The sequence below is a fragment of the Notechis scutatus genome, chromosome 1 (genome assembly GCF_049901735.1).
Source record: "Notechis scutatus isolate UNSWTSFEM ecotype Mainland chromosome 1, rNotScu1.2, whole genome shotgun sequence".
NCBI classification, from domain to species: Eukaryota; Metazoa; Chordata; class Lepidosauria; order Squamata; family Elapidae; genus Notechis; species Notechis scutatus.
This window is the reverse complement of record NC_142009.1, coordinates 220,881,846-220,904,793: the sequence shown is the minus strand read 5'-3', so window position 1 is coordinate 220,904,793 and position 22,948 is coordinate 220,881,846. Positions and strand designations below refer to the sequence as shown.

At 35.0% G+C, this 22,948-nt stretch overlaps 1 protein-coding gene across 2 annotated transcripts in view; it reads right to left on the bottom strand.

Annotated features, from left to right (window-relative positions):
- CNTNAP5 (contactin associated protein family member 5) overlaps nt 1-22,948 on the bottom strand; it is a 432,771-nt gene that overhangs the window by 10,401 nt on the left and 399,422 nt on the right. For both annotated transcript variants that reach the window (XM_087950302.1, XM_087950301.1), the window contains exons 20-21: nt 14,011-14,141; nt 12,041-12,128 (exon numbers count right to left, since the gene is read on the bottom strand). In XM_087950302.1, coding sequence (XP_087806428.1) covers nt 12,041-12,128; nt 14,011-14,141 — 219 coding nt within the window. The remainder of the gene's footprint in view (nt 1-12,040; nt 12,129-14,010; nt 14,142-22,948) is intronic.

The window sequence follows — 22,948 nt, the reverse complement described above, 5'->3', positions numbered from 1 at the left end:
CAGATGGAGTGTTAAGAACATGGAAAATGACTTTTCCATTTATAACCTATGGACTCTCTTTCCTTCTTGCTTGCATCAGGGTTATGGTACTATACAGAGAATTAATCACTTGTTCAGATTGCCAGTGTGCTCAGTGGTGTTTCAAAGTCAACATTATCACCTATGTGAAGTTCATTCAAGGACAATGTTATCACGTAGCCTTTTATGTCTTGCTAGTGACCTGACAAGATCTATGTAACTTTACCTGAAACAAACATGATATCTCCCAGAGCCTTTATATTCCTGTCTAGAAATGAACCATGAAGCTAGTTTGCTTACTTTTCAGACCGCCTTTGTGTTTTGCAGAAAAAGAATTGAGGCCCCCTCTATGAGCAGAGAAGATTTTGCATAATAAAGGCAGCTGGCTAAAATTACTCTTTTACAGAAAGAATATTATAAAGGTTATATAAAAGAATTTATGAGAAAAATATTTTTCTCTCAACAATCAGATTAACATGGTTGAAGTTTCTCATATATTTTGATGGAAACTCCTTGTCAGCTCAGCAACATTGGCTTCTATGTATGCTTACAGATGGAACTAAAAGTTTGATTGCATTTTGATATACACACTTCAAAATAAATTTTGTTTGTGGTGTCTGCCTTGCCAGCAGAGACGTCTTTTTGTTCTTCAGCAGCAGATAGGAGAGCTCTGCCCTAACTCTAACCTAGCTATCCAGAAAAAGTAACTTTTCCAAGCTAAATCCAAGCTAGAAATAAAAGTAACTTTTCTTTGGGCAAATCTTTATTTTTCTGTTGAAAAAAATTTAGGGGAACGGAATGGTCTAGAAAAATAATTGCCTGTCTACCAGCCCAAGTTATGTATCTGTGCCTGTGGTCCATGCAGGAAACATAAAAACGTTGGAGTTTAGAAGCGTATAAATTGAAATAAATGAATTCATTAAAAAAAGAAACTTTAAATAAATGTATTGATTGCAAATTGCCATTTTATGTCCATTTATTCCACCACTTGCTGAGGCATGCAAGGTGGAAGCCTGGAGGTGGAGGTGCAGAACAAGGTGGAGAAGCTAGGTCTTTGTATGACATAAAGCCAGGTTATTTGTGGGGCCATCTTTAGCCCACTGCTTCTGCTTGGCATACAAGGTTTAGCATGGTCCAAGGGCAAGTTTCCTCTATTAAACAATGTCATCAGATTGGACTCAGTGTTTTCTCTTTGGAAGCCTTGTGGAACTGTATTCCTTCAGCGCCCCTTATGGACCTTTGGGCCAAGTGCTTAGGAGTGTCCTACTATTGATGTGATTTTCTATGATGGAATTTACCCAGGGCCCCATTGGTTGCTTTCAATTATTGAGTTTTAATTTTTGTATCCTGCCCAGAGTCACTGCTATGAGAGGGGAAGCCATATTTATTATTCAAATAAATAAATATTTTTTTTAAAAAAAATCAAAATCCATCTGCTGCTTGAGCTTAATGGTTTGATAGCTCCTGTTGCCACCACCTATCTTTCAAAAAACAACAACAACAACAACCCCGACCTTACCTAACTCTAGCATGTGTACAAGATAGGATTCTCATGCCCAATTTGCCTTTCTCTTGATTAAAAGATCAAAACAAAACAAAACAAAACAGAGCTCTGTTTTGTTGGGCTCTGTGGTACAGAAGTATAACAGCTAGTAGATTCAGACCTTCCTTTGCCTTTGGGAAAATGCATTAAGAGGAAAAAAATCTTTATTAAAGGAACTCCCTCCCCATTTAAACTTTATTGAAATGGATAGATTCGACATTGAAAAAGATAAATTGGTATCTTGCTTTCTTGATGTCCACAGAAATACAAATCAGTCACAAAACAAAACAACATCCTAAAGAAAACATAGTGCTCTGGACTGACCATAGGATTGCACTCATTTGCTAGAAACTGCTCTTTACAGGACTCTGTGGGAAGATGCTGAAGACACATCAAAGTTTTAAAGATTAGAAAACATTCTCCAACGTGGCCTATAAGTCATATTGGATGACTTTAACACTGTTCCTTAACTTGTACAGAGAAATAAGAACCTGAGACAATAAGAATCTTAGCACGACACAAAAAACCAATAATTATAAATTCCTACTGATATTTTGCCCTTTTCTTCAAAAACACTCTTTTTAAAAAAAAAATAACAAAAGTTCTCCTGCCTCATTTATTCAGACTTCTCCCAGATTCTTGGAAACCTATCAGGGACTATGGGGAACTGTGATAAGTCTGTGCTTTCCCCAGTTATTTCAAACTTATCCTGCACATCTGGGTTATCTTTGTGTGGCACAGAATATCTCTTCCTTGTAGATAGATGAATAAAAAGATAGATAGGTAGATTTGATAGATAGATTTGATAGATAGATAGATAGATAGATAGATAGATAGATAGATAGATAGATAGATAGATAGATAGATAGATAGATAGATAGATGCAGGCAGGCGGGCTATATTTATCATAGTTTAGGAAAGATTTGTAACATTTCTCATTTTCCACATTCAAATTAACACTATATATATTTAAACTGAAAAGTACTGTAAATCTGATTTAGTGTTATGTCACATTATTAGAACTTTCAGGAATTCCAAACCTATTTAGATGTTATATTATTTTGAGCCTTTGCTATGTGAACACAGAAAAGCAGCATCTTCAATGTTTGTGACTCACACAAGGTCAATTTTATAGACATCTGTGCATTAGTATAGATGTCTTTAAGCATAAAAACCACTGTGCCTATAATTGTTAGTTCCTAAAGAAGTCATAGTCCTAAAAATGAGATGTCCTGGTTTGTAAGGAAGCCATTGTATGTACAAATATATAAAAGAAGTCTATGGAGATTCTCAATCATTCAAGTCATGGTTATCCCAATTGTGCTTTTTCTGGTTTTTCTTTGAAGACGTTAGGCTTCTCATTCTTGGATGAGAAGCGAAATGTCTTCAAAGAAAAACTGGAAAGCCCAGTTGCCTCTTGAAAAAGCATCTTTGGGATGTATAAAAGAAGGCTTCCTTTCTGCAGATATACATGCTGAATGCACTGAGGAATATTTAAGTAAGTTCAACATCCTAAATTAGGCTCAGAAGTGAACTGATAACCTGAAGTTCTTTCAAAATTGATGGAATATATTCCCACTATGGAAAAAAACCTGCACAGAGCTGAAGTTTTGAAAGAACTTTTACAAAAGTCAGATGTATAACACAATTTTAAGGCAATCAGGGCATGGATAACCAGGCTTTCCTATCCAGAGCTAATCAAATGAACTACAATTTATCAATTTTTTAAAAGCCATTCAGGCCACTTTTGGAGTATGTCGATTCAAAAATGAGATATACACAATTTTCTTGGATGAGAAAAATGCCTTCATTTTGTTCTGATTTAATGTCAGGTTACTGGCACATATTCAACCCATTTTTGATGCAGGAGAATTTTTAACACCTCCGCTGCTTTATCTGATAAATGAGACATCAAAACAAATATTTCACTTCAAGATCTTTGCTCCTGGGACCCAGCAGTTTTGTATAGATGTCGAAGAACAGAATAAATAATAGAGAAATTTATAGGATTCCACCGTTAAAATGAAATCTCATAAAATTCTCAGATGCAACTTTCTGAACCTGAACCTGTGGATAAAGAGTTGAACATAATCATGTTCTCCAACTCTCCAATCCATCTTAGTAAGTTTACTTCAATGGAAACTCCATGGTCACCTTTGGATGTGACAGCATATGCACTTGAGGATCAAGATGAATTCCCTGACAATCATATGATGTTCTTATAAGGCACTTTACTATATTCTGGTAAGACCTGAATGCTCTGTTTTCGAAGCAGCTCTATTACTGCAAATATACTTTCATTTTGAAGATCAATCTGTGCAGTCATTGGAGGGGATGTCTGGTGGCCATGACCCAAATTCCCTACATTTTGGCTGAAACAAGGGTTAAAGGCCTGTTATTGGAAAGAGTTAAATAGCTAGCTGCAGGGACTTTCTTTTTTTAATGTAAAACCATGGGAGTATGTTTTGGATGTACTCATCTCTTCAACATATGAGCATGGGTTGGCTATGAGGTCTTCATATGTTTATGGTTATTGATTCTCTGTGGATGCTACAGGCTCAAAAGCAAGCACATACATGCCAGTTTTCTGGCAATCTTTAAATTACTCAGTAGTAAAATGCTTGCTTGAATATGGAAAAGGAAACTATGATCTTCAGACAATTTGTAACTGATGGAGATTGGATATCTTCCACTCGTGTAGGGTTAATTTTCATTATCAACTATGTAAAAAATTGCAATATCCATTTTCAATGTCCTACAATTAGTTTCCAAACAACCATTGGTACATAATTCAGAAGGCCACTGGCCTCTACAAAAGATACGCATCTTTTAAAAGTTAACATGTGAAATAACTTTTGTTTAAAAGGAAATGACTATAAAAGACATCACATAAACCATTGCTGCTTTTTTATGTCACATCCCTGTCAATTAGATGAGTCTGTCAATAATAAATCTTCTATTTTTTCATAATTATCTTTCCCAACATTTTAAATCTATGTAACAATGGTTATGGAATATGTTTTGTTGAATTACCAGAATTTTAAATCTATAAGAATGTGACATAGACATACCAAAATTTACGTTCAGATACTGGACGTTCCATTTTTTTAATATCATGATTCTTCAGGCTCATGAACATCCAATTTGGGGTACTCTAACAAGTATCTAAAAAATACCATTAAAGTCATTATTTTGCAAAAAGCATGCCAAACTCTCTAATATTTGGGGAGGGGGTTGAAAAATGCTTTGGGTTTCCAGTGTTTTATCTGCATGAAAATATGTTTCTGGTCTGTATTTTTCAGCAAATTATATTTGATTTTCTATAACAATCACTCCTTTTAATTGGCCTAAGTTCTATAATGCATATTTCTACCCATGTCCTCCAACAAAAAGAATTCCTTACTTGTAACATCCTTACAGATTCAGAAATTGTCAGCCTAGTGAAGTGAGCCTTATTTCATTTTAATAGTGAAATCAGAGGAACTGGGCAATGGAAAAACTAGTCATCTGGAATCAATGGCAGTACTCCCTCCAATAGAAATTAATATTATAATAACAAGATTTACTTTCATATTGTTATTTCAATTTGATAACTGCAATTGCTGGCTGGCATGGTCACAAATTAGATAGAATAGAACAGCACAATAATTAGCAATGAATTTCTGCACTGTAGCACACCAGCCATGCAGAAAATCACCCCACGGTATACTTGTTTCGGAGCATTAGCACTAAATATAAAAATTGTGTCCTTGGAGCATTTTTGAAAATGACTTCTTCAGTTCGGAGATACTGGCCATATTTTCAGCATGGTTCTGGGGAAGAAAATTTCAGTTTATCTGGTATTGATCCCTTCTTCTGCAAGGTGTATCCAGAAAAGATTATTGAAGGTCTCTATGTCAGAAAGAAGCACCATCTGCATTATATTTCATGATCAATCAGTTTGAGTTCTGCTACTTTTTTCAAACGAAGATTTAGATTTCCACCTATACCAATTTTTCCCAATTCTGATACTCTTTGTCAGAGTCATTATAGGAGAACAAGGAAACATTAGACATATTATCTAATAAAAACTCTTAAAACAGAAGTAGAAACAGTTTTTTCTGATAGCCTAGCGGGGGAAAAGAAATGAAAGATCAATATGAAGGTATATTCACTAAACTCATATATCCATTCAGTACATGGGAGAGTGGATAGCACATTAACTTGGATGACAAACAAATCAAGGCCACCTTTATAGGAATTATTTTATCAAAGAGCATGTGGTTGAATATTTATAGTGTGATCTTGAAACATACAAATATGAACACCATTAACCATGATCCGAGACATCTAGAGTTGTGTTGGCATAAATAGATGTTCTAGTTAACACAACCAATCAATGCACAAACACAAAATCTGACATAGATTATGAGAGATACTACACAATGCCACTGCTGGAACACCTATGTGCTCTCAAAATATGCACGAAAAGTCATACTTCTGTTGTATTGGTATTGTGCTATAACAGTTGCCTTTTTTCTTGGCCTACCAAACTGCTCTATCTCAGATGATGTAATCAAATCATGGTTTATGAATTCCTTGTGACTCTGAGAAACCATACTTCAGGATAATCTAAATAATGGCTATATTATTTCTTTTTAATTTTTATCCCATCTTTATTGTTTCATATAAATAACTCAAGACAACATGCATACATACATAATACTCCTTCCTCCTCAATTTTCCCACAACAACAACCCTTTGAGCTGAGAGTGTGTGATTGGTCCAAGGTCACCCAACCACCTTTCATGCCTACAGTGGGACTAGAACTCACAGTCTCCAGGTTTCTAGACCAGCACATTAACTATTGCAGTAACAAAGTGGAGCCTATATGTAAACTCAGAAGTAAAATGTACTGAAATAAATGAGGTTTGCACGCAAGAAAGCAAGCATGGAGGTGTACTTTTGGGGTATTTTTGAACCAATATTTAACTTTGAAGATACATATTGGGAGAGACTACAATGAAGACAGTAAGTAGATTCACAGGGGATGGGGTTGACCCCTATAACAGAAACAATTTCTTTTGCCCCATGATAAGCATTTTTTTTTTCTTTTGGACAAGTTCAATGACTATTTCCCCTCACCCAGGCACTTATCTTTAAAGTAGGCAGATTACACATCACTATTATTTTACAGAAAACTCCTGATATGCTTATTCTGTGTATAAATCAGATATGTCACCACAACTTTTTTTTCATATGGAAGTTTACATCAGACAATGCTACTAAGATAAATTTGTATTGTTTATTTTTTGTTCTTTTTTTTTCACTGTCTTAAACCAGCCATTGAAACTATGCAAAATGTCAAAACACAACCACTCCCATTTGGTTCATAATGACAAGTGAAATTTAAAAAAAAAAAAAGGCTTCGTGGATGTAACTAATGGAGATCTGTAAATGCCAAAGAAAAATGCTTTCGAGAGCAGACAGCTGCAGTCAATTGAAAGAGCAACAGTTCATGCTAAAAATAAAGTTCCAAAAGAAAGATCTCATGAAGAAGACGGTGGAGACTTTGCAAGCCTCTATTTTGGCAACCCTTCCCAAAGGGATCCTATAGACTCTCCCTGAAGTATAGAATAAGGCACAGCAATTAAGTAATACTACAAACTCTATTTCTGACAATAATAGCAGTCTCTAGAGGTGGAAGTAGAATGTTTTCCTCTCACTGTGAAATGACTCTCCCTTCCAGTTACTGTGTACTAAGATCCAGGTAGAATTGGAACAATTAAAAAAAAAAACCCTCTCTAATTGTTCTAAGGGATAGCCTATTTAATTGTTGTTAGTCGCAAAGTCGTGTCCGACCCAGCGCAACCCCATGGACAACGTTCCTCCAGGCCTTCCTGTCCTCTACCATCTTCTGGAGTCCATTTAAGCTCACACCAGGCAATTCTTAGGTGGATGATCTATTAAAGTTTTCCAAGTTTCAGAGAGATCCCACTGTTACAGTATAAGTAGTCAATTTTGTAATACATCCAGAAAGATACATTGTGGGCTGTTTCCATTTCAGAACAAAAATTGGTAATGAGAAAGGAGAATAGCAACAGCAACAGCATTTAGACTTGTATACCACTTCACAGTGCTTTACAGCCTTCTTGAAGTGGTTTTACAGAGTCAGCATATTGCCCCCAACAATCTGGGTCCTCATTTTACTGACCTCAGAAGGATGAAGGATGAGTCAACCTTGAGCCTGGTGATATTCAAACTGCCAAATTGCAAGTAATCTACAGTACTGCATTCTAATCACTGCGCTATCATGGTTCTCTTGGTCATCCTGATCTTACTCCATTGCTAGTCGTACTATAGGTTGTTGTTTTTTTGGAGGCATGCAAATGTTTCTATACATCATAATTCAATCATTCAAAAGCTTTCAATTTCAAAATATAATGTCAGTTTTTCCAGTTGTTTGCATACTTATTGTATGCCAGTATATGTGTGTAAGGATGTATACATGTATGCATGTATGTATAATACATACATACAGAGAAAGATAAAAAGAAACTGACAGGCTCAGGAAGAGTGCCTTATTATAACTCAGTATAAATAACTTTAAAATTGTACTTTCAGTCTATTTATCTGTTCTTCATTGCCTTTCTGTGAAGCTGCATATTGTTAGGAAGTGAGAGCCAACAAAGAATAATGTTGAATAAGGACTGTTGAGAGAGACCCAGCTTAATTGCTTTTTTTAAAAAAAATATTATTTATTTATTATTAGATTGGAAGACGACCTGATTCCAAAAAGAAATTAATCCAATGCACACAAAGAAAACCAGTAAAAAAAAAAACCTGTGTCCAGGAAAGTAAAACAACAAAACAGTCAAAATCGCCACCATCAACAATAACCTAACAAAGGCTCAGCATCTACCTCACACCTTGGAGCAGAGAAATGTTTCAATGACTTTTGGAACAACTCTAGAATCAGTCTGTATGAATCTTGGGAGATGGGGATTGTTCAATTGAAGGCATCTGCAGCATGCACAGTCTGCTCAAACTCCTTGGTTGAGTAGATAACTAAGCTCTAAACCAAGGGTCTTCAAACTTGGCAAGTTTAAGACTTGTGGACTTCAATGCCCAGAATTCCTGAGCTAACATGACTGGAGGAGGAATTCTGGAAGTTGAAGTAGCTAGTAACCAGTGTATCTCATAAATCAAAGCCAACACATGGTTCAACATAACTTTGAAGTCCTCATTCAGTTATGGAAGCTTAAACAATAACTTTAGGTCAATATTGTCTTGTAATCCAACCTACTTTCCAATCTGAAGCCAAACAATGGTGGTTTGATTGCAAAGATTTAAAGAGAAATATAAAATCTAATGCTCTCTGCCTCCTGCTCCTCTCCCTAGTCTGAAATGTATGTAAACAATATAAGTTTTCTTCCTTTTGCTACAGTTGCTATCACACAGAGCTTCTTACAGTTCTGAAACTGTGAAGAAGCAGGCTGATGTTCGTGAAATCTAGAACTGGAATATAGCAGGTTACTGTAGACTGTAGGTTCTACCCCAAGGAAATTGAAACGATGTCTAGGTTGATCATATTTCCAATTCATTTCATAACATAAGAGCTATGGCCATCCATATATTGGATTTCAGGTCCAATCAGTCACATTCAGCTTATCATTAATGAGAGAGGCAGGGAACTATTGTGGGGTGCCACAGATTTCCTAAATAACAAATCATACTCGGCCATCAGTAGATGTCCTGTTTGAAGCTAGTGATCAGGAATTTCAATCCTTAGTCCATTTTTCTTAACATAAAGACCTTAGCACATTTTGAAATAATAATCCCCACCAACACAGTTGATGAAATTGCTGTCTTGATATAATCCCATCAACATATTTGAAAAGCATCCATTTGGGGAAGGCTGACTTAGAATATTGGCAATATAAGCACTCAGATTTGGAAGGATTATAAATTGCCCCATGAGATTAGAAGAACTGTATAATTCTTCCACCAAATAGCTAGATAAAACCTGAAATAATGCAAGAATGCAAACTTTTATCTTCCAATGCAATACAAGAAGGAATAAAAGAAAAAAAAGAAGCAACATGAATGATAAAAATAAAATTCATATTTGGAATTGTATTTATATTTCTTTATCCATGTAATAAAAATCTGAAGATCAGAATCAAGGGTGCTCATCAGATAACATTGTTCTGGTGTTGTAATTTTAAAACCTGTTTTTTTTAAATCAGAACTGTAATTTTGGAGAGTTTGGCTTACATTTAAAGGGCTATTGGAAAAAAACAACTAATGTCATATAATATCCCTCATTTCTTACTTAGATAACTGACATTGCTGACACCATTTTCACATTCCACTCCACCTGGCTTGTGAGATTTATATACAGTTAATTTCAGAACCAACTTGTGTGCAGACTCTTTGATTCATTTAGTTAATCTTCCTCTTGAATATAAGATGCAGGCATGCATGACTGACCATGCACATAAAAAGTATCCCCTTTAATTTAATGGAAAACACAGCCATTTAATTTCAGCTCCTTTGCTGTCCTGAAAAATTCCCAGATGAGATATGCACATCGAGGGAAAACAGATTGCCTGGAAGCAAGGTAATTAATTTCAGGAAAAGGCTGGGCCTGTTTCATAGCCTCGCTTTGATAAAGATAAGGAGATTCACATCTGGAGCACGGTATCCAATGGTGTCCTTAAGTTTTGAAGTACTGAACAATATTCACCTAGCAATTATTAAATGGAGCCTCTAGCTAGCTAGACTATCAAGTGCATTAACTAAAAGAAACGACGGTAAATTCAGCACAGGGTTGCTAGATTAAATAAAGAGAAGGGACAAAGCATTTGGGTATGTTACCATTTCACACATGCAATTGCTAGTTTTTTTAAGGGTATGGAGAGACATGCAAATTGAACTCAATGGCTTTGTGTGCTTTACTGGAGCAGAATAGTTACTTCCCTATAACTGTTCTTGGATGCACGCTAATCATCTATCTCATTCTCTGTTTCAGTGGCAGTTCCAGTCTAGTCTTTTTGCCATGATTTTTACTGCAGGCTAGGTAAATATATCAGTTCTGAACATTCAAGGACACAGAGTGGGAACCTTTATTCTCAAATGCTGGTCTTTTAAGCTAAAAATAATGTTTTAATTCCTTGGATGCATGGCATAACTGAAATGGAAAGTACTTCTGTTTATTTGAAACATTTCTATTCCGTGTTTATCTCAAAGAACCGCAGGCTGCTGACAATAAAAAGAAAATCTTACCCCCTCCCTTTATCATATACACTGTAATCATAGATTCATTTTCCTGGAATAAGTGTCAAGGAGAGAAAAAAAAATTATGAGGATTTTGAGGAAGCAATAAGAGTTCAGTCAGAGGACATTCGGGGATTGCATTTTCCTCACTTTTCCAAATGGCAGGACTTTCTATACAGTCCTCCCTTCATGATTCTCATCAATTCTGGGGGACGGATCAGTTCTGGTATTCTAGTGGTCAGCCTGGCATAAGATGGTTATCATCTTAAGAACATATTGACAATTTGCAATTTGAGTAGAAAGTGATGAGAAAGGGCAGATATCAATGTTCTCCAGATTGAGCTCACAGCTCATCTACTCTGTGTAAGCAACAAATCAGGGGTGGGACCATCTCTGTGTATTATAACCACTATGGTACCTGTAGCATGGTTGTCATGGTTGCCATGATCTCACAAATCATTCTGGAATCATTGCCCAGAGTGTGACAATTCATGTGTCCCAAGATCAAAAACTTTGGGATTCCAATACCAGATCTGAGATGGCATCCAGGTGCTTGTGGAGAATCCAGACTGTCACTATGGCACAATTGAACTGACACATGGTGCTGTCAGTGATTGCAATGGTCTCCGAACAATTGCATCAACCCCTCCTCTTCACTCTTGGCAATGTGGCTTACCACATGTAACAATGTTATACATCTTAAATTGCAACCATGTGCAAACTTTGCCAGCAGTAAAATCCATTAAACTCAAATTTTAAGTGAACATGCACGGGATTGTACTGTACCAGCTTCAAAGTAATTAATTCTCTTTGCTGTTGTTATATTACTTCCGTTTTACTACCCACTAAATATGGAATATTAAAAAGAATCCTTAAAGTATTATCTGCTTTACAGCCTGATTCTATATTTGAAGTCTGTGACAATCTGCTATTGAGCTGTTCAGGAGCTCAATAGCCTTCATAACTCAACATTTTTCTTCTGTAATTTTCTTGCACAAGAAAAGATCTTATAGTCAGCATCAACATTTATGCCTGCCAAGTAAAAAAAAAAAGCATAATCTCTTGCAATGAGTTTCATATTAACACTGTTTTGACATAGCAATGATGTAAGCAATATATTGAAAATAAAAGTGTGCCAACATGTATCCAAACAATGCATTGCATGGTTGACCATAAAATAATTATCTATAAGTCAGTCAGAAAGATATTTCATATGCCTACCAGTCACTTTCCCCAAGGTCAGCGATTTGATGGCTCCAAACTCAACCTCAGAGGAAAAGTTGTGCTTGACTTTGAGAACCTGGTCAATCTGGAAGGGAAGTAAAAATGCATGGTATTAACAATACTTTGGTAAGCAAGTGAATACTATGTTCTTTTGTTGGTATGCATTTTTCCCACATTTATATTTCACTCCAACATGAAGCTCCTGTCAGAGAAATCTTCCCCATGTTTGTTCAACACTGAGATTTTGAGAGCAGCTCAGTAATTCCCCAAGCTTGTAGCTGTCAACTTTATCATTCCAATATCTGTGCAGGTCAGACAATGTTGGGAAGCTGTCCAATTTGTTTTCCTAGGACTCAATTAGCCTGGATTCTTAATCAACTTGATGCTGCTTCTGTTTTCAGTTTCTTATAATTATGCATGTTCCTATGCCAAGTCATACACAATAGCAGAACAGCATTTGAGAAATGGAGGACTGCAAATCGACAGGTGTTTAGAATTCATTGATCTTTCATTTTGTTGTGTGTCAAAGCACAGAATTATTAGAATAATTCACAATCAGCCTTCTGACCAAAAGGTGCCTTATACTGTAATTAGGACAATAGACAGAATGATGTTATTTTGGGAAATTTGTTTTGAAGTCATTAGCGCAATCCTACTGAACTGTATTCTCTTGAATGTAGGGTGAGCCAAATGCAAAATACATCTTCATGAATAATTCCCTAAAGAAGGCACAAGATCGTTTTGACATTGTAATCTTTACTCAGCCTATACATTTAACTTTAAATTAAATGTATCATGAAGCTCAATATATATTTCTTTATTGCATTCTAGATCTATAACCAACTGGTGTGATATTTTTTCTGGTTTTTTTCTTTTTGACATTTTTCTATCATTCTTCCTTTAGGTTTCTCCCATATCTGTAACCATGGCATTTACCAACATGCTTCTTTTGTTGCTGATCTTTCACACTCCAAATATAAATGAGAGCAAGTTCTATTCTCTGGCTTTCTTCTACCTTAGTAATGCATCAAAGTATGTGTTTCTTGTCTTCTCTACTCCTTGGTAAGAAGAATTCAAAGAACAACTTTACTACAATACTAGGATCCTATCAGTTTTTATAAGGGAGGGAGATACAACCTTTGTTTTTTTCTCCTATGTGTTTTCATTCCCCAATATCTGCAGCCTATTATTTTAGGTATATGGATGATAACATTCTATTAGCAGAAAGTGATCAAAGCTTACAAGTCTTACTTTAGCAAAAATACCAATTGACTTAATCTTATAGGCTAATTATAAATTGGAATCAAACAAAATTAATAGACATCAGTAAATATTAAATCCCTAAATGGAGCATTATACTAACAGCGAAAGAAATGGAGTTTTTGATTCTCTCTGAGCTTGGTTGTCTGCTTGCATCTGTTTCAAATGTCTCAGACAAACAAGTTCAGAAAGCACAAAGAACTCCACAGTTCAACCTTGATCTTTATATTCTCTTCTAGAGAAAAAAAGTTCCAGGAGTTCTGAATTTCGAATGACACGGCATCAAAGCATGGTGATAAGGAACAGGGATGAACAAAGGAGACTTTGAAAAATTCTTTGAAAAATTTAAGGTTTTTCAGCCGATTATGTTATGACTTGCTAGTTCTTTTGTATGGTGTAAAAGCATAAGCCCAGATAATATGGCATGAACAATGAAAACTTTGGATCATCCTTCTTTCTGTTCTTCTGTTCTTATTTCCCGTCTGAATGTAGTTGCTGCAGCCAGAAGACAAAACTCTCACTTGGCTCGGCAAAGTGCTTATCTGACCATGCCATTGCGGTAGCTACTTACAAGACCCAATAGCAACTCTAACAAACATGGGCATGTGCTTTTCAGTACAGGTATCAAATTTATCTTTTCATTCGATTACTAAGGACATTAAAGGGTTCAAGAAGCTGTGGGCCACAACAAATGGTAAATTAGATACCTGAATAGTCAGCTCTCTTCCATCTCTATTGATCTTCACGCTGTGTAGTTCTCTGTTAGCAAAGTTTCCAGAATCAATTGTGAAAATAAGAGACTTGTCTTTACTCAATCTGTATCGGACTTGCAAGCTTCCTTAAATAGAAGAAAGAAAGATTTTTGATTATACAAAGTACCCATTCCTATATCACTAAATTGCTGTGAAGAAGCGGGAAGTAAATCTAAGCAGAGGAAGTCTCAGTGGGACAAGGAAAAAGAAAGATTATCCATTTCAGCTGAAGAAGTAAAGTACTTTACACATCAGATCCACTAAATCATAGTTCTGTGAGTCTTGAAATCAACTGGCAAAACTTGTCTGTATTTTGTCCTTAACAGAAAGAATCATAAAGCATTTATCCTGTTTGTGTGAGAGGTAAAATTGGAGAAAAGATAAGAATTGCTGTATCTCAGCTTCCTCATCTTTTCAATCTTGGACCTTTCCAAGTGTCTGCTTTATGGTACATCATAAATAAAGACAAGAGGATACAAACCAAAGAAGCAACAAGAGACTGAACATCAAGGAAAAAGTCATGTTGATAATTCAAGCAAGTTGTATCAATAAACTGCAGATGTCATCTAAAAATCCCACCACTAAAGCCACTAAAAGAAAAAAAAAAGTTGGTTTGTGGACAATTAACAATGCTATGCTCTCTCCAATTGACAAAGCATTTGTGTGACATATTTTTGCAAACAGTCATTTTTCATTTTCAGAAGTGAATCATGACATGTTCTGTCAAAAAAAAGGAAAACTGATTCTGAATATTATGCACTGTAGATTGTTCTAGCCGTTTACATGCACTAAAGCAATTTGACTCATACATAAACACAGACATCTTGAGGATAAAAGAATGATAAAAGAAATGTAGGTGATTTGTGGTTTCTTTTTTTTTTCTTTAAGAAAGAGAACACAATATTTCCTACTTGTAAAACAGACTAATGAGACCACTAGCATACGATGATACTATAACAGATCAGGAACAAAAAACCTGCGGCCCACCAAATATAATTGAACTGTAGCGCAAATAGGATGACTCCAGTTGGAAGAATCTGGAATCTAATCTCATCAAAAAGGCTACAGGTGTCCTATGACCAAAGTGTAAAAAAGTCACAGCTTTATCACAGTTTTGATAAAGTTATAGCATCTTAAACAGAGATTGTATCGTGCCTCATCTTTAAAGTTGAGTCATCATGTTTATATTTTAAAAACCACAGAAAGCTCATTCTGACAAGTTTGATCCTTATAATTGTATTAATTTGAAAGTGAATGGCGGAAAATAAAAAAGTGTAATGTTTCAATCATTTTTTTTAAAATGCCTGTTTTAATTATCTAAACATATTGAAAAATATATTCATACCATTAAAGCATCAATTCATTTGTTAACCATAAACCATAACAATCAGAATAAAAATAAGATATAGAATTCCATAAAAACTCTGAAATATCATTTATACGGACCATTTATAAACTTCAAGATTGCGATATAAAATTACAGTTTATTAAAGTATAATTACACAAACCCTAATGATACAGCTGCTAAACAAAACTGTGCATAATACTGATCAAAACTTCCATATACCTACAACTAAGAGAGCTACAAATAACATTTTGAGACCAAATATCTTTAATTAAAGCAATTATTAATAAAGTCAAATAAACGAGAACCACCTGAAAGGAATGTTTCATTTTCTAACATAGCAATGCTTTTAAAACTAAATAGTTTGAAAAAAACATGTGCTTTTAACCCAAAATATCTTTTAATTATACTAGCTCTGGCACATAAAAACAAGTAAATAAATAAGCAAGCGAAGGGGAAAAAAATCACCCATTAAATACAGCCTCCACCAATTTGCCAATGCACAGTTTCCTTACTAAGCTTTTTTTTTAAGGAGTAGCATTTTCTTTTGAATAAATATGTAAAGGATTGTACTTGATTGATAGTGAAATTGACTCCTGAAACAGCTGAAAAAATGCTGTTTAAAAATCTACTGAAATGTGATTCAGAGTTTCTCAAAGGCTTTCCTGTGCTACGAAAGAATTGTCTGCTTCTCTGTTTATTCTCGGGGGGCTCAAGATTTTATCCTCTCTGTCTGTTGGTGATATTTCTGTGCTTCCTTTGGAGATGGCAAGAGATGCCATTGTTGTGGGGTTGTGTTCTGTTTTACTGTAGACCTTCCCTAGCTGCCTATATCTTCTTGTCTAAAGCAAAACATAACATAACAAAAACAAACAAAAACAAAACACAACCCTCCTGGGACAAGCTTCCTTCTTATGATCTCTTTTGGGATTTATGGAAACTTGGATGATGAACACCATTATTGAGACAATAGTACTATATAGTGAAATTCAGGATATTCATGTACACCATTTGCCCATCTCAAGTTAAATATATTATGTTGTAAGAAATTCATACTCCATCCTTGGGAATTTTACTGAAACTATCTTCTTAGAAAGTTACATTGAAAGAAAAGCTTGAATTCTTTCATCAAAATGAATTAAAATCAATGTACAGCACAATTCTAAGCTACAATAAGCAAAATTGAACAAAATTGATCCCTGGAGACCTGATGTAATACAAAGTTACAATTGCAGTTAAGCTATCACAATCAATAATCTTCTTTCATCTTTTCATCCATTATCTGTTCTTTCATAATATTCTTCACAAAGAGTAATTGTTTCATTAACTATATTACAGAACAAATACCAAATGACTTTGTTTTGTGTATTCATGAATTCAGATGTTCCAGCGGACTAGTTCTATATGACATTATGCCTCTAATAAGAATATGTGTATAATTTATTTTAATTTTTAGATCATTTATATCACATAATGTAATTAAAGCAATCTTCAAATTATGCTTTGGGAGTTTTTGTTCCAGTCATCAGTTGGTTTGTCAACCTGCCTTTGGCACCATATCTTTCAGCATATTACAATACATGAAATATGTATTGCTGCCAAGTTATTAGTCAAATGGCTTCTAAAAATAATTACCAGTTCATTTTGCAGCTTTTCTAATTAAATATGAAATCAATAAGTGTACTTCAAGATTTTCTACCCAGGGTTGGTCAACTTGCAGATGAATGTAACCTGCAAAGCTGTTTCACCCGACTGTTGCATATTTAATCAAAGACAAGGTAAATATTTGCCCACAACTTCATGCAAAAGGGAGAAAATGTTTATAAAGGTGTGAATTCTAAATCTCTATTGTGCAATGTTTTATCTTTCTTTGAGTTTTGTACCAAAGCAAACTAACAGCTGTTCATAGAATAACTGAATATGAATGAGCAAATCTGTTAATTTCTCTTTCACTTTGCTTCTCATCCTATTACCTCCAAATTCGCTCAGTCCTGTTTCTACAATCAAAGGAGAAGGTAGGTCATACAAAACAAACAAAACACAGTTCTTTAACACAGTTCTAGCACCAACAGCCCCCTCTAAAATTCACACATATTTATGCACATTGACCTTATGTATGCATAATTATATATTGGCATGCACATATTTCTAGCCACATGCATTGTTTCCTAATATTTATTTCTTCTCCTAAATATTGGAATTATATACACACAGACACATACACACATACATAGTACACACATATACACATACATACATAGACATATTTATTTCTTCTCCTAAATATTGGGCTTATACACATAGACAGTACATATAAACACACACTTACATAGTGTGTGTGTGTGTGTGTGTGTGTGTGTGTGTGTGTGTTTATGTAGATACAATATATTTGTGCTTATTGTTGTTTAATATAGGACTTTTTGTGTGTTTTCTATTTATGTTCCAGCTGTAAACATTTATTTATTTGTTTGTTTGTTTATTTTTATCAAATTTTGAAATTACTCTTCTCTCTAACAGAGGGAATCTGGTACTCTAATCCTTATCCTCTGGATTGCTAACAAACTGGTGTGGCTGAGGTAGGCTCTTAAACCCTTTCCTAGAAATGCAAATGGGTGAGTTTTACATGTTACTAGAGTGTTTTTATGGGTGCACCTTGGGTGAAAAGAGGGCAAGAACTTTTCTTTTCATCCTCTGATAACTGTGTTTTTGCTTTTAGATCAGAGTTGTGCATTTCCCTTTTATCAAAATAATGCAAGCCATATTGTAATATAGTCAACACATTTCTTGCAGACATATAGTCCACCATATACTACAAAAGGATGCAGTTTTGTTGAATTGATGCAGCACTGCTTTTTCCCCCCATGTACCTCCCCTTGTCTCACCTCTCCATGAATACTGCTAATTTGGTATAATTTAATTTCAATAGAGTGTTTGCATTTTATTTCTCTGTAACTATATCAAGATTCCAATGTAAAGGTCATGCAATATATAATATATAATCTCCCATCTCTCCTACATTTCCTTTTTTTTTTTTTTGCAGAAGTCTTTCTTTCTTTTTTTGACAATCTTTACCTGGGAACTAAAGATACTATATAAAAGTAACTTTAGGGCCAGGAAAAAAAAATTGAGTGGAGCTGTTACTGACAGGAATGGATTTTCCCTGGAACGCTGACAATATGCTTTATTTAATTGAACAGAAACAATGTTACATTAAAATCTAATTAATGTAATTAATCCCCTTCAATAATTTCCCATTTTGCCATAATTAAAAATCATAATGTGATAGCAATGGAGGGCCATACCCCAACATAGATGGTTGTGCTCTAAGTTCAACATGATACGACCAACATCGGCAGGGTAAGCTACTGTATATAAACAGGGAGAAACCCCAAACTCACTAGCACTGATAATATTACCTAGTCTGGTAATGAAATCTCTTGAAGCGAACAATTCAGAGACCATCAAGGACTCTACATTTCAACCTTGAGCTACAGATATTCTCTCCTATTGGAACTAATAGGACAATATAATCTATGTCTAGCTGATAGTAGGACCTAATAAGTTCAAGGACGTTGAATCATAGATAAATTGCAGCTCAAATCTCCCTTTGGACCACGAAATAAGTGCTGAATTGCTCAATTATTTCAAAGCATACAAAGAGATGGGTGAGTTTAGATAAGTAGAATGGATCTTTGGCATCCTCTCAATATTTTTGAATGTCAACTTCCAGTGCACAAACCCAATGGGAAGCACACTATCTTTTCTTCAGTGTTGTTCCTTTTCAAATTGATGGAATAATGCAAGCATCTTGAAACCATGTGAATGGAGTACCTTCTTCTACCAGTTTCAATTCTCTGTCAATGCAGAATCTTTCTTTATGGCGTCATCTTTTTCCTTACATACTTCAATAGTCTTATAAAAAGGCGGACTGCTTTGCTAACCATACACACATACATACATGCATGCAAGCATACATACATACCCTGAATGGAAATAAAATATTCACTACTTGGCAATTTTCCTGAGCAATGAATTAAACAAAATTCATTTTAGAATATATTATCCCCATACTTGGCAGATTCTTCTAGCTTGGTCAGCTAATTTTGGCATTTGATATGCCTGACAGCATCCATATGTTGCATTTGATTGTTCACCTAATATCAGAATGGTAGAATCAATTACCCTTGGAGTCTGACTTCTTATGAAACTGTCAAATATATGCTCACAAACATTTCTCAGTTTCAAAAACCATGAAACAGGCCTTCTCTTTGTCTAATGCAAAGAGTTTTCTTATGTAAATAAATAAATAAAAACAACTAGCCAATTCTTTCCTGCAAAAAAAAACAACAAAAAACTGTTTTTCGGGGTCAACACAGTGTACATAGGATTTTCCTATCTTTTCACATCCCAAGCGGGGGGGAGGGGGACGGGACCATTTGGTACTGCATCTCAGTCTAACTACACAACAGTCAAGTTGTTTTAGTAGCTTATTAAAAGGGTGACCACACTTTATCATTGCATCATCACACATGCATGAGTGATTGCTAAAGAGGAGAAAATAATTAGGGAAGGTGTTGAGTGAAGAAGGAAAGATCACATTAGTGAGGCAATTAGTAACATGGTGTATTCCATATGTGTTGTTAACATTTGCATGGAGAGCCTTTTGCAGTGATTTATTGATAATAGGAACACAAAAAAGTAGAACTTTGGATCATTAACATCAATTCATCTCCTTCTTGGAGTGGCCAGTTATCATCAATGCCACAGAGTATAAATTATGTTCCTGGAATACTTTTGAGACCTGATATATGGAAGAGCTGGCTGGGAATAGTGTTCTTTAATTAGCAGACCCTTCTTTGGAGTCTCCTGATGAGAGCTTGCTATAGTCACAAGTCTCATTGCGGTAGAGAGATCATAGAAGGCAAAACAGTGAAGTTAAGTTTTCCTATAATATGAATGGTTCACTTTGAAGTCCATGTTTAATTCAAGTTGGCTTTGAATTAATTCAGTTTTGTGCCTGTTTCATTTTCCCACTTCTGTTTCTCACTGACTATAGTAGAATGGAAAGATAAAATTTTAAGTTTCTAATTTATTAAAAATAATGTTGCAGATAATAATGTTAAAAGCTCCCAAACTGTAGAATATGGAAGTTCTGGAAATCTACATTTTCCAAGAATTTGCATACTATTCTGAATATGCCACCAGGCTCTGACATTGGGACACTAGAAATATGATTTCTTAGGGTTCCTGAATCAAAATAACTATATTCAATAAGCCTGATGCTGCTGCTAAGCTTAATGGACAGAGAACTTTTTTAAAAATGTAACTTTGATGCTATATATGCTGACATCAGGAAGAATACTCTACGCACAAAAATTGAAAGATACTTTGATTCTCACAATGAAAAAATAGCTGCAAAAGTTGATGGAGTTAGCAGAGATGGCTACATTGACTGCTTTGTTATTGTTGTTGTTTAAAAAATCAATTAAATTTGTTTCTATTTGGAAACCACTTCTGGATTTTGTGCTTGAGAGGAAAAATTTGATTTTGGGTTTTGCTGATTAGATAGCTTTGTTGTGATAGAAATGGCTAGTATATATTATATAAAAGTAAAAAAGTTGAGGTTGTATGTTATTATCTTATTCTAAAAAGAGTAGGAAGTCAATGCTTTTTCTTGTCTTTTCACTTTTATCCTACACACATCCCTATTTTCTTTTTCCTTACCCTTTTCCCCATTATTCTTATTTTCTTGGTATTTCTGTATTTTTATATTTTGATCAACTACAATATTACAATATTTGTAATTTGAATAAGCCTGATGTTGTTGCAGTACTGTCCCTTGAAAATCACAGACAAAATAGCGCCAACTTTAACAGTCTTCAGTGCTAGTGATATCACATTGAGAAAGGAGTAGTAGCCCTGGCAAGATTAAAATCTTAATGGAGGCTGACACTTTTGGAAACTGAACCTGTTGTTGCTCTCAGATGTCATTCTTACTCAACCTAATGCTTGGAGTGAAACTAACTATACTGGAGGGAAGGGTTGTGTTTCATTGCAAATCAAGATAGGCAAGCAGAACTCTCCCATCACCAACTGCAGTAAACAACTCCTCTTAATGAAAACCTAACAACCTCTTAAGCAAACCTAGAAACATAGGAATGGGGAAGAATGGAAATTGTCTCCAACCTACTGAACTTTTTGGAATCTGAATCAACTAATTGTTGGATCAGGAGAAATGCTGCAAGAGAGCTTCTCGGTGCTTTCTCTAATGGAGGGAGCATTGAAGCCCATCTGTGCACATGCAGGATCCAGGCAGTGCACAAAACCACATTGGTCTGTGGAAAAACTGCCCCCCACAGAAATGGTCCCTGGTATCCAAAAGTTTGTGGGTTGATGACTTAAAGAAAACTATAAATGCTGATGGGTTTGGAAAGTAAATGTGGACCTGAAAAGGTCTTTGATCAAATTCTCTATAATGTTCTACTGTTTATCTATGAACTATTCCCCATTTATCTTCTCCTCCTCCCTTTTTTTAAACCCTTGATTTTTTTTTTTTGTACAAATGGGTTTCTCATTATAAAGATTATTATTATTTTTCTTCTGTTCAATTATGTCCAATTCTTAGAGATTGCCTGGAATAGTCCCTGCAGATTTTGTGGCAAGGTTTTTCAAAAAATAGTTTACCATTGCCTGCATCCAAGGGCTGAGAGAAAATAACTGGCTCCATTTCACCTTGGTGGTTTTGTGCTTCTGCTAAACAACTAATTCCCACAATACTGTCAAACTATTTACTAAGACTGTATTACTATTATTCTTCTCATCCTTCTGATTACCTATCTCCTCCCACCTATGACTATAACCTTGTTGCTTGTATCTTTATGATTTATATTGTTTTATTTAGTTCCTAGTATGATTTGATTGCTTATTTAGTATCCTACAACTATCAATAAGTGTTGTATCTTATGATTCATGATGAATGTATTTATATTGTCTATGATCATGATTTATCACTTATATCTTTAATGTACACTGAGAGCTTATGCACTGAAGACAAATTCCTTGTGTGTCCAATCACACTTGGCCAATAAAGAATTCTATTCTATTCTATTCTATTCTATTCTATTCTGTTCTGTTCTGTTCTGTTCTGTTCTGTTCTGTTCTATTCTATTCTATTCTATTCTATTCTATTCTATTCTATTCTATTCTATTCTATTCTATTCCATTCCATTCTATTCTATTCTAGAACTCATAGTCTTCCTGTTTCCGCTGGATGCTGGAATACATCAAACTGGTTTATGCTGGATTATACTCCACCCATTTTGTTCATAATCATCTGTACGATCACACAGTAGCAACCATCATTTAAGGGAAGATTACATTTAATGTTCTAAATCAGAGGAATAATAATAAATGATTAAATGTATATGCCACCCAAATTATTTTGCCAAACAATGTCTGCTCTGCCATATGTGATGGGGAGTTCAGAGTTTCGGTTGACGCATAACCAAGATTGCTTCTTCAATTACTCCTGTTAAGACTATGATCAGG